General features: G+C 42.1%; 1 protein-coding gene across 7 annotated transcripts in view; it reads left to right on the plus strand.

Annotated features, from left to right (window-relative positions):
* The window catches only part of REPS2 (RALBP1 associated Eps domain containing 2), a 219378-nt gene that overhangs the window by 103051 nt on the left and 103286 nt on the right, over positions 1-13041 (plus strand). For all 7 annotated transcript variants that reach the window (XM_045470672.1, XM_045470677.1, XM_045470674.1 and 4 more), the window contains exons 7-9: positions 2872-2935; positions 5770-5912; positions 11737-11831. In XM_045470672.1, coding sequence (XP_045326628.1) covers positions 2872-2935; positions 5770-5912; positions 11737-11831 — 302 coding nt within the window. The remainder of the gene's footprint in view (positions 1-2871; positions 2936-5769; positions 5913-11736; positions 11832-13041) is intronic.

The following is a 13041-nucleotide window of genomic DNA, read 5'->3' on the forward strand; positions in this document are numbered from 1 at the left end:
AGGAAGTGGGAGTTCTCCAACTTTGTTCTTTTCAGTTTTAATTGTTAAAAAAAAATACTTTTTAATGTTTATTTTTGAGAGAGAGAGAGAGAGAGAGAGAGAGAGTGCAAGCAGGGGAGGGGCAGAGAGAGAGGGAGACACAGAATCTGAAATAGGCTCCAGGCTCTGAGCTGTCAGCACAGAGCCCGCCACGGGGCTCCAACTCAGGAGCCACGAGATCATGACCTGAGCTGAAGTTGGATGCTTAACCAACTGAGCCACCCAGATGCCCCCAGTTTTAATTGTTTTGATTTCAGTTTTTAGGGATTGTGCTTTTTGAAATTTAGTTTTATACTTACATAAAATTTTTACACAGTTCTGAATTTGAATCTACAAAAATGATGAACAAAGTCTAGCTTCTGTTCCTATCCTCTCTCTTCCTTTCTTGCTCCCTTTTTAATGGTTTTATCTGTTTTTAAGAGTAAAAGCAAATTCATATATGTATGTGTATGTGTATATTCTTATCTCTCATCTTTTGTTAGATAAATGATAGCATAGTATTTGTACTTCTCTCCACCTTGCTTGTTCCACTTAACCCTATGTCCTGCTGATTATTCCATAGTTGCATGTAGAGATATTTCCCATCACCTTTTATAGTCGTGTACTATTAGATTGTGTGATATGCAATCATTTATTTAACTGGTCCTCTTTTGGGATTATTTGTAGTCTTTTGCTATGATACATATTTCCATTGTGAATAGCCCTCTGCACATGTCTTTCTTCATTTTTGTTATTTTTGTCAGTGTATCTTTGGATAGTGTGATTTTACTAGACATTGGAAAACACTCCTTCATTAGGCTTGTGCCATGTTGTCATTGCACCAGCATCGTAAAAGATGCTCGTTTTCCCACAGTCTTGTTATCACAACATGTTTACCTACTTTTGTATTTTCCCTCCATTTGATAGACAAGAAATCCTGTGTTTGGTTCAAATTTATAGAACTCTTATGAAGAATATATTTTTAAAAATATGGTTAAGAGTCAATTGGGATGCTTGGCTGGCTTAGTTGGTAGAGTGTGTGACTTGATCTTGGGGCCGTGAGTTCAAGCCCCATCTTGGGGTAGAGTTTACTTTAAAAAAAAAAAAAAAAGAGCCAATTAGATTCTATGTCTGTGAACTTTCATAGCTCTACCTGTTTTTACATTGTGTTATTGGTCTTTATTTTTTAAAGGTCTATATCTATTCAGTATGTTAACATTTTATCACTGATATATCAATGCTATATATAGCTCTGTGTGTGTGTGTGTGTGTGTGTGTGTGTGTGTGTGTGTTTTAACTGGGTTTAGAGACTCCTTGCAGTAAAAAGTCTGAATCCACATTTTGATGTTTGGTTGCTGACAGCTTTTTAAAGACTCACCTCTCTCTCTTTTGCGCCGTATCAGGCTTCACAGCAGGTCTCAAAATGGCTGGAAAGGGCAAGGAAAGGAAGCTGGCTTGGGGTTTCTAAGTTGGCTGGGAGTGGGGCTGGGGTGAGGGTTCTGGTTCACTGATGGAACTTCTCTTAGCACCAAAAGAAGGGAGCACGTGGGCTCTCATCAGTTTCCTCCTCTGGCAGGCGGCAGCCAGGGTACAACTGAACTTGTTAGCTGTCAGCTTCCCGGTGGGCCCTACCTAATCTCTTCGGGACACCATGGCAGAACACCCTCTGTACTGTCTGAAGACCAGGCCAAGTCTCTTGTTTGGGTTTGGACCTAGTGTGATTTGAAGAAAGGATATTAAGGGGGAAAAAGAAGAATGAGTTGAGGGGAGAATGTCTTTATATCTATAAAATAGCTGGTAAATAGGCTTTCAAGACATTTCTTGCAAATGTTTGACACAAGGTGGCTACGTCGATGGCCAACAATCCTATGTTAGCATTATTTCCAGGATGCTTTTGGGGAGAAAGTTCATTGGTTAGTAGGGCACTTTGCCTTTGATCCATAATAATCTATCAAAGGAAAATAAGTCTGCTTTAGGATACATTATAATCCATTGTTTTAAGGCCAATTAGAAGCCTTGAGATTGCCAAGGACTTTTGACTTTATCAGCTTAGAGCTTGAGGCTTTGATTTAACTGTTCTTTGTGTTAGAATCGAGGCCTTTGAATTTTGAAACTGGTCTGAGAGCTGAAACCATAAAAATTTCTGTCTCAATAAGGGTGGGTCTAGCCATAAAAATTTCTGTCTCAATAAGGATGCGTCTAACATTAGGTGCAGTTGGGACCTGGAGCAGTGTAACATGTAAAATGGAATTACCCGATTTCAACTGATACTGGTAAATTTGTGATGAATAAAGAAAGTAGCAAGAGGTTCCTGGAAGTTTCTCAAAGAGCCACGAAGAGATCTTAAATCTCACCAAAGTCTTTACCAAAATGTCTGTTTTATCTTTGTGTGATGAGATTAATGGTGTTAATTTTCTTCTTTTTGCTCTGTTTTATTTTTTTTAAGTTTATTTATTTTGAGAGGGAGGGTGGAGGGGGGAGAAAGAGAAGAGGAGAGGAGAGGAGAGGAAAGAGAGAGAAAGTATCCCAAGCAGGCTTTGCGCTGTCAGTGCAGAGACCGACACAGGGCTCCATCTCATGAACTGTGAGATTCTGACCTGAGCTGAAATCGAGAGCCGGACACTTAACAAACTGAGCGACCAGGGCGCCCCTAATTTATATGTTCTTTTAAAAGCTGTTAATATGTTGTTTTTAGTCATATGATTTATAGTTGCTTTGATGAATAAGTGTTATGTTTGTTGTTATATGGTAGGAATTGCTGAAAGAAACAATGGTGATTCATTTACATGTAACTATAAAAGCTGCTCTAGATGAGTAATTAATGATTTATTTAAACAGTGGCTTTCTTGGCAGGTTCTGTGGCCAAGAACTTCTTCACCAAATCAAAGCTTTCCATTCCAGAACTCTCCTACATATGGTAAGTACAATTAATGCCATATAGTATTATACTGTCATTACATACCCATCCCTTAGTTTCTACTTTTGCATTTGGAAAGTCTTATCTTTTGAATGTTTTTTGTTTTTTATTTTTATGTATTTATTTTTTAAATGAATTTATTTTATTAAAAAAAAATTTGTTTTAACGTTTATTTATTTTTGAGACAGAGAGAGACAGAGCATGAACGGGGGAGGGGCAGAGAGAGAGGGAGACAGAATCCGAAGCAGGCTCCAGGCTCCAGGCTCCGAGCTGTCAGCCCAGAGCTCGACGCGGGGCTCGAACTCACGGACCGCGAGATCGTGACCTGAGCCGAAGTCGGACGCTCAACCGACTGAGCCACCCAGGCGCCCCTAAATGAATTTATTTTAAAGAGCATCTTCCCTTGGGGTGTTTCACCAATTCCCATTCCTATTTATTTACTTATTTATTTATTTATTTTAATTTACATCCAAGTTAGTTAGCACATAGTGCAGTAATAATTTCAGGAGTAGAACCCAGTGATTCATCCCCTATGCATAACACCCACTGCTCATCCCAACAGGTACCCTCCCTAATGCCTCTTGTCCATTTAGCCCATCTCCCCATCCAGAACCCTTCCAGCAACCCTCAGTTCTCTGTATTTTAGAGTCTCTTCTGTTTTGTCCCCCTCCCTGTTTTTATATTTTTGCTTCCTTTTCCTTATGTGCATCTGTTTTGTAACTTAAATTCCACATATGAGTGAAGTCATAGGATATTTGTCTTTCTCTGACTAGTTTCACTTAGCATAACACACTCTAATTCCATCCACGTTATTGCAAATGGCAAGATTTCATTCTTTTCGATTGCCGAGTAATATTCCATCATTTATATACCACGTCTTCTTTATCCTTGCATGTTTTTTTTCAACAGACTTAGAGAGTGAATGGAACTTAAGATTTTTGTTGCTGTGAAGATTAACTTGTATGAGAAGCATAATGATCAGTGTCTGGCACATAGTCTGCATTGTAACTATTAGCTGTTATTTAAAAACGAATTTCCCAATTATTATCCTCCTCTAGATGCCTTTCCTGTCTAAACAATTGTGTGGGCCCATGAGCATTTCCGTCTCGTGAATTGTATTTCTGGATGTTTCTGTTCAATATGATGCAAGTAACCAGAGGATCTCGAAAAGCTATTCTTAATGATATCTTATGAGGCCAGGTGAACAGAAGGCCCACAAATGTTTTGGAATTAAGTCAAATTTGGCTCTTCTAGCTGCCTCCGAGCTTCACAAATTTGGCTGGTGTGTATCAGCTGGGCCCCCATTCAGATGTGTGGCTGTGGTGTGCCCTGCACCTTGCTGCCACGCAGGCCGCGGCCGGGCTCCAGAAGGGCCGTGTGGGGACGGTCCAGATGGCCGGTTTGCGTGGACGAAAACGCTTGCTGCCTGTCTAAACTCCCAGCTGTGTGTGGGCTCTTCTTCCTCAAGCCTGGGTGGGAGACCGTGCTGCTGTAGATATATAATTAAAACACTGGAATATTTATGTAAGACTTTTTTCATGAGGATTTATAGAAATCGTGGTAGGACTTAAAATTGCCTGTCGTGTTTTGTGCGTTTTATTGGAAAACTATTGCAATAACATTTGTGCATGCCAATGTATCTGGGATCCTGAGCTGGATTTAGGTTCTTCAGCGGTATATTCTAGCATAATTTTTCTTTTTTACGACAAGCCTTATATTAGATTTTAAAGCTAGGGGAAAAAAAGAAATTATCATTTTGAAAAGAATACACTCTGTTTTTGGCAGAATTCCCAGTTTTAACATTATTGGCATGAGGCCTCCTATCTTTTTGTTGAGACATATCTGCAAAAGCTGAATGGTATTCTCTCCACCCAGCGTTTGAAACAGTTCCCTGACTTCTCACCCGGGGCAGGGGGTGGGGTGGGGGGCTGCTCCTTCAGGGCTGGCTCATTCTAAATATTTGAGGGGAGGAGGCTGTGAATGGTCCAAAGGAAAGTTAGGGAGCTTACCTTCTGTACTTCTTTGGAATAGTGACACCTTATATCCTATCTCTTTACTTGTCCCAGCACAAATATGGCATCTCTGTACATCTACGAGACTAGTTGAGCTTATGGTGTCTTACTTTGGCAAATGGGTTTGTTTTGGGCTGAGTAAATAGGTCTGTGCCTTTCAGTGGGAAACAATGACTGAAGCAAAGATAAGCCTTTTCAAGACTCTTCCTTTCTGCCTTGCTGTCTTATCTGCTTCCAGCCTTCCCAAGTTGCTAGTTTTATCTGAAAACCTAATTTAACCAGTGTTTATTGAACTTACTTGTATTTTCCCAGGAGGGAATTCTCAAGCAAATTTTTTGGTACAACATTTATGTGACTTAAAAACTTTAAGGTTTCTTCTTAAAGCTGGAAACCCAAGTGCTTATTTGTGGGCCTGGGTACGTGTATAACGTCTGGGACAACGACACAGGCCGAGGTCAGCCCTTCCTTCGACTACTGTGGGCACCGGGTCTGGAGCTCTTCATGCCGCCCGGTTATCGAACGACTCTCAACCAACTGGCCTTATTTTCCTTTTCCTGCTCTAGTGTCTTGTCTCATGTGCTCGGTGTTGTAAAACAGACCTCCCGCAGAACCCAAGGAGTGTAAAGTCTTGTTTACAAAGGGCCACTGGTGCCAGTGCTCTTGATCAGCATTTGTCTTCCAAGTGCCCCCTGAGATTTCATAGGAGTTTGGGGACTTTGCAGGGCCACCCCCAGCGACCTTGGGAGTTGTGTTTGCATGTACGAGGCTGAGTAACTTTTCCTCTAAGCCCCGTGTTAGGTACTTGTGACATGTTGTATTTAGGGAACTGAGTGATGCTGACTGTGATGGAGCCCTGACCCTGCCTGAGTTCTGTGCTGCGTTTCATCTCATTGTGGCCCGGAAAAACGGCTACCCGCTGCCAGAGGGCCTGCCTCCGACTCTGCAGACAGAGTACCTGCAAGCAGGTAAGGCCTCATCATAAATCCTAAACCTTGGGCATTTTCCATCCAGACGTTATAAGAACCTTTTGTGCCTTAAGGTGGTATCCAGGTACTTTGCAGAGTCCTTTGTATCTAAAGTAACTGTCCTTTAACTGATATTAGACTCTCACAACTTATAATATGAGTAATAGGGATGATGTGGGTAAAGCGTGAGTTATCTGTTACTCCTATTCTGGTGCTCTCTGGATGGATTTCAATCAGTCCCTTACCCTTTTGTGAAAATTACCGAGTAGGCAAGTACTAAACCTCTCAGCTGATACAAAATGAACAGGAACATCTTCCTGTAGAGCCAAGTTCTGATTTGGCATCTTTAGGTACACCCCAGTGTCCCCAAGTGGCTTGGGGCAATGGAATAGAACTCTTATACCTAATGAAGAAGTTAAAAATTACATGCCATGAAATGTGCCGAGTGCCGTAATCTCAATGTACTCTTGATGAAGTTTTACATCTGCATATACCCATGTAGCTGCAATCAGATAAAGATAGAAAATCCCAGCACACCACAAGGTTGGAATAGAGCTCTTTGTCTTTCTCCTTAATAAAGCTATTACCCCCAAACCCTTTTGATAAGAAAGAGTCATGGTGAGTCTAACATTTTTATCCATTCTTTTGGAAGACTGGAAAATTAAGTGTCTCTTGCCCTTTTTTCTTTTTTCTTTTTTTTTTCTTTTTTTTTTTTTTTTAATTTTTTTTTTCAACGTTTATTTATTTTTGGGACAGAGAGAGACAGAGCATGAACGGGGGAGGGGCAGAGAGAGAGGGAGACACAGAATCGGAAACAGGCTCCAGGCTCTGAGCCATCAGCCCAGAGCCCGACGCGGGGCTCGAACTCACGGACCGCAAGATCGTGACCTGGCTGAAGTCGGACGCTCAACCGACTGCGCCACCCAGGCGCCCCGTCTCTTGCCCTTTTCAAAGGCAGTGGGCAATGATACAATTTCTGTTACTCAGAGAAGTATAGCTTCCATTGAAAGGGTCCAGAAACAACTGGTACTGTCAGTAACCTTTCTTTAGGGAAGGTCTCTTAAAAACATGAGAGCTAGTCATGGATGATTATTGGCAGGAAGGAGCAATGTCTAAAGAAACTGTGATTAGTCATTAATAGAGTGTAAATTTTGTGGTTAGATCTAGTAAAGGCCCTAGATTATCATGTCTTGTCCCCTCATAACAACACTATATTCAAAGTGGCCAATGACTAATCTGAGTCAGTCTTGGGTTCTCTGACTTTTAAATAAAAAGTTTGTCATTTTCTGTATTTGGTAGTGAGGGGGCCAAGGCCCAACCAAAGGGAAGAGAGCAAGTATGTGGCTGGTGCCAATGGCAGGTAAACATGTGGGGGAAGAGTGACCCATTATTCTGGGATCTTTCCCAAATGCCTCATAAAATGTATGCACGGGAGCGTTCAAAGAGTAGAGACTACTACTCATTTAAGAGCTTAGACTTTGCTAATAGCAGCTGCTTTCTGACCTCAGCAGGCCGTATACCCTTCCTTCCAGGCTGGGGGAGACCCTCATGGGTCCCCAGGAACTAGTTTGCAGTTGGGCACCGTGACACGCTGCTCCATTTCCTCTTCGGTGTCTCTCTCTCTCTCTTTTCCTTTTTCTCTTTGTTTCTTTTGGATTGAGGCAAAGAAGCACTAACAATCTTGGCAACTGCACAGGTTTCATAACCAAGTCAGTACAGGGTCATCCAGGAGCCCCTTCTCCTGGGAGCAGGGCCACATGGGACTTTGTCTCTCTCTAATGTGAACAGCTAACCAGAGGGCCAAGGTCTGCTCCAGGGCTATTTAGTTATATTTAATACATCACTGCTGCCTATTGTCAGCCCTGGGGAGAGTCCTGGGTAGCTTTATCTCCCATGCCCACACTTAGCTTTCTGTTTTTGGGTCTTGATTAATGCTGTTGTATTGTTGTGATGCCCTCTGGCCATGGAACCTATGCCAGTTGTCGGGACTCCTTGTTTGACAAGCCACTTTGTAGATATCCAAGTATTTCACAGACTGTTTCAAAAGTCACTAATAAAAAAATTTTTTTTACCTCGCCCCCCTACCCCCCAGGTACAAAAATATTTTATTTTATTTTATTTTATTTTATTTTATTTTATTTTATTTTATTGTTTGGCCCACCTTTAATTAATTAATTAATTAATTGTCAAGTTGGGTAACATACAGTGTATACAGTGTGCTCTTGGTTTTAGGGGTAGATTCCCGTGACTCATCGCTTACATACCACAGCCAGTGCTCATCCCAGCAAGTGCCCTCCTCCATGCCCATCTCCCATTTTCCCCTCTCCCCCGAGTGGCTAAAATTAACAACTCAGCAAACAACAGGTGCTGGTGAGGATGTGAAAAAACGGGAACCCTCCTGCCCTGTTGGTGGGAATCACTAATAAAAATTAAAAAAATCTGAAAGCCCTGAGCAAAAAGTGTGTTAATGGAAGTCAAGTAGCATTTTGATTCCTTTATTGCTGCAAATGACTGCTTTTGTCTTGCTTATGGAGGGGGGGGGGTGGAGTCTGTAAAATAGAGTGCCAGTCAAGAGGCACCTTCCTTTCCTTTGGAATGAAGCCCCTTGTTTGTTCCTGGTCTTTGGTGGAGGCTGTCAACACGTATTTATACAGCAACAACTGAGGAATCCATGACATACCCTTTAATTAGACAGACTTCACATCATTTCCAGGGCTTGTGGGATTAATCATAAATAATAATTATATAGTTCTAACAAAAAACCTGAGAGATCTCTTAAAGCCTCATCAGGCTCAGTGATGGTGTATTTTAGGCAAACCCTGAGGGTTTTAGCAGTTAACTTTTTAATGCTTTATCACTCATGCTTATCTTTATATACAGCTCAAGAAAATGGCCAGAACTGTCTAGGTTTTCTCTGTGCTTTTAGACTTTGCAAAATATGAGGGATTCTGTTCATTTTGGGGGTTCATTTTTATGGTATCCCACCTATTTCTTTTTAATGTTTATTATTTTTGAGAGAGAGAGAGAGAGAGAGAGAGAGAGAGAGAGAGAGAGAGAAAGAGACAGCAAGCAGGGAAGGGGCAGAGAGAGAGGGAGACACAGAATCTGAAGTAAGCTCCAGGCTCTGAGCTGTCAACACAGAGCTCGACGTGGGGCTCGACGTGGGGCTCGAACTCACCGCAAGATCATGACCTGAGCTGTAGCTGGCCGCCCAACCAACTGAGCCATCCAGGGGCCCCATCCCACCTGGCTTTTTTAAAAGCTTAGTTCCTGTTCCAACTTTTTTTCTGGTTAGCCTACATTCAATCTTTTACAAAAATGTAATCCAGTTTTCAACAAGGTTGGTGAAGAGTATAAATTTGGTTGATACCATCATGCATTTACAATTACACAAGCTTGTTTTCAGTAAAATAATGAAACAAACTGTTGTGTCTGAGTTTTTCCCTAACAGTGAAAATGAAAGGGCACCGTTGGAAGGAAAAGTTGGTTATTTGATAGCTTACCCGTGGGCCTTTTGATATTTTCCCGTCTGGGTGACTGGGTGGATTCTGGTATAGATTTTTACTATGGAGTTTGTTAAAAATAATTATGTGAGAGGTACTGTGTTATTCTTTGTGGTCAGAATGCTGCGTTCAGAAGAGTGTTCCTACTGTCATGGAACTTGCTGGCAGTTAGAGGATCGATGTTAAATAAACTCACATACTTGTAAATTGGAGGCAGTGGTAGGTGCTGTGAAGGGGAAGTTCAGCTGCAGCAAGAGGGTGCGTCACCTCAGGGAAGGCTTCCTTAAATATTTGAGCTGACATGTGAAGGGTGAGCTAAGGGCTGTGTAGGTGAAGGAGGGGGAAGAGTAGGCTGTGGGCAGAGGGGACAGCAGATCTACTGCAGAGGCCCTGAGAGGCGGCTTGGAGCGTCGGAGGCATGGAGACTTGAGGCCACAGTGGCTGGAGTGCAAGGAGCCGGGCCTGGAGGGGCTGAGGATGAGGCTGAAGGGGCAGGTAGGGAACAAATCACTGGCAATGACGTTGATGGGTTTTAAGCAGGGAAGTGCCCCAATCAGATTTGCTGTTGGAAATGATCGTGCTGGTTGCTGACTGGAGAGCAGGTTTTGAGGAGCAAGGGTGCAAACTGAAAGACCAGGTTACTGGAGCAGTCCAGTCAGGACCCCAGGGCCTGTCACTAGGGAGGTGACAAGTGGAGTTGGAGAGATAGGGACAGGCTAGAAAGAGATTTAGTAGTTAATGATGGCATTTGTAGTTTTTGAAAGCGTTACCTTTTTACATAGCAAGACCCGCTCATGATAAAGCTTTAGTCGTGTAATTCTACTCAGATCACTGATTGGTAAGCTAGAAACAGAAATCTCATCTTGGTTAAACCTGCTCTTGTGGCCAGATAGCAGAATGGTACTTGGAAAGTTGTTTTGCTGAGTTTTTACCAAGGAAGTGAGACCCCCTAGTTTAGTCAGACAAATCGCCAGGGCCCACGGTTTGCCCTACCTGATATCAGTGAAATTCAAACCAGAGTAAGAAAATGAACAATTTAAGGTGCTTGTACTCAACTGTACAAGTTGAGTAGCTGTTAGTCATGGCCAGTACTTTACTGCAGAGGGAAGTTGGCATTTCAGACGCTGGTGGAGGTGGGAGGGTGAGAAAGGATTAAAAACAATGTCAATCCATTTTGATGTTTGATTCAAAAAATTTTTTTTTTTTTTATAAAAAAATTTTTTTTTTCAACGTTTATTTCTTTTTGGGACAGAGAGAGACAGAGCATGAACGGGGGAGGGGCAGCGAGAGAGGGAGACACAGAATCGGAAACAGGCTCCAGGCTCCGAGCCATCAGCCCAGAGCCCGACGCGGGGCTCGAACTCACGGACCGCGAGATCGTGACCTGGCTGAAGTCGGACGCTTAACCGACTGTGCCACCCAGGCGCCCCTGATTCAAAAAATTTTTTAAACACAGCATTAAAATTTTGATTTTTTAACAGCTGGTCTTGACAAATTTGTAGCTTCTGGCCATAGTCTGCCATGATCTTCTTTTCCTCCTTGTGAAATTTTCTGGTTGAGACATTTCCTTCCTAATTACTTGGTGACAAAGTGGTGAAACAGAATCTGCTTCCCAGATTTGGTGTGTTAAGTATCAGTTTACCAAGTAGCACGATCCACTCAGCTCTCCAGCTAACCTAACAGCCTCTGTCACTGTTCTGTGTTCGAAGAAGCCCATAATGTGATTCTTCTTTCCTTGTAACTCAGCAAGAACTTGTGCTCTTATTTTTGTTATTCTGCTAAACAAAAGAAGTGGATATTTTAGAAAGTCTTCTGGGGCACCTGTCATTGCAAGATTCTTGTCTATTTCCAACAACAATAGCTAAAATGAAGTATTTCCATAGTTAATGTTTATAGCATTAAGACTCTCCCCATAGTTGGTGCCATTTAAAAATTGTGCTGGTAGCATAGTTAAAACTTCAGTATTGTGATAGCGAGGGTCACTGCTATGTTACAACGTAAATGCTAAAAGCATGTACCTTCCAGCAGGACTGCCGGCAGTTCAAGTTCCTGCTCTTCCATTTACCAGCTGTATGACCTTGAGTAAGTTGCTTAGCTTCCCTGCTCCTCAGATGCATCACATGTAAAATGGGGAGGCAGAAATAGTATGTTGTATATGTAAGGAACTTAAAATACTACCTCCTCGTGATTAGTGCCATAACTAGTATGTCAGTGCTGGTTGATTTATTGTAATATTTAACAGGCACGGAAAAGCTGATAAGAAACAATGCCTGCTATGCATATAGTATATGTTCTTATGTATTCTTTTTGTTTTTTCTTAGCTTTTCCTAAGCCCAAGCGGGAGTGTGCATTATTTGATTCTTATTCTGAGTCAATGCCTGCAAACCAGCAACCCCGTGACTTGAATCGGATGGAGGTAAAAGGTCCTCATATGTTAATAAATAAGGGTGTGTGTGGAATTAAATCCATAAGCGTATATTCTTTATAAACTCCTGAAAATCCACTTTCATAACATTTTCTTATCATGCTGTGTACTTACGTTGAGGCTCAACCTTTCAAATCTAGACACCAGATATAGCTTCTAATTATTTGTTTTCTTTTCTCCCTAGAACTAGATTTAGTGAAATAAGCAAAGTAATCTCTTGACCTTCTAGGGATGAAATTTAGGTATAGAAAAACTAAGCCAGAAGAATGCGAGCCAAGTTGTTTATTTTAACCAAGCTTTAATTTTGATGTTTATTTATTTTTGAAAAAGAGAGCGTGAGTGAGTGGGGGAGGAGCAGAGAGAGAGGGAGACACAGAATCCAAAGCAGGGTCCAGGCTCTGAGCTGTCAGCACAGAGCCCGACATGGGGCTCGAACCCACGAACCATGAAATCATGACCTGAGCTGAAGTCAGACGCTTAACTGACTGAGTCACCCAGGCGCCCCCCCCCACCCCCAAGCTTTAATTTTGAAGTAAACATTGTGAAGTTGTATTTTTAGTAGTTGAGTATGAACAAGATCTAACGGACCAGAACAGTTTTGAGAGGAAGTTTGAGAACTGTGTATAAGGACCCCAAGTCACATTTAAAGCTACCTTCTCCCTCAGAGTTTTTAGCATTTAGACCAAATGAAGACTGGTTTGGATTATCTCAAGAGAAACCTGTAGAATTGCTACAATGTTGGGCCTTGATGTTGTTGGGGCCTAGCCACATGCATAGTGGTCCTTAGGTATGCATCAATAAGTAGGAGTCATCGTAGTTATTGTTAATATCAGCACAGTCTTCATCATCATCATCGCCATTATGATTGCTGTGATGACAGCTTATGACATCTGTTCCCATCCTAAAAAAAAAACAACTCTGGAAATGTGTAATAAATGGAGGTTTATTCATAGGCTGCTATCGTCCTCAGACCCTGGTTAAAACTGTTGCAAGATGATGGAAGTCAGAGGCAGGATGCAGGACCATTTGTTTAATTTCTTGCAACCGTGTGTGATTATTTCTTCTTTTCCGTGGGGCTCTCAGGCATATAGTCTGTGCTGCATTGGCATCCTCTGCTCCTCTGTGTGGGAACTGGTCTGCTTCTGCAGTGCTTCCTCTGATAACACCTCTCTTGGCCTCTCTGCTACTCTTTTTTCAAGTC

Source organism: Leopardus geoffroyi, chromosome X (genome assembly GCF_018350155.1).
Source record: "Leopardus geoffroyi isolate Oge1 chromosome X, O.geoffroyi_Oge1_pat1.0, whole genome shotgun sequence".
Lineage (NCBI taxonomy): Eukaryota > Metazoa > Chordata > Mammalia > Carnivora > Felidae > Leopardus > Leopardus geoffroyi.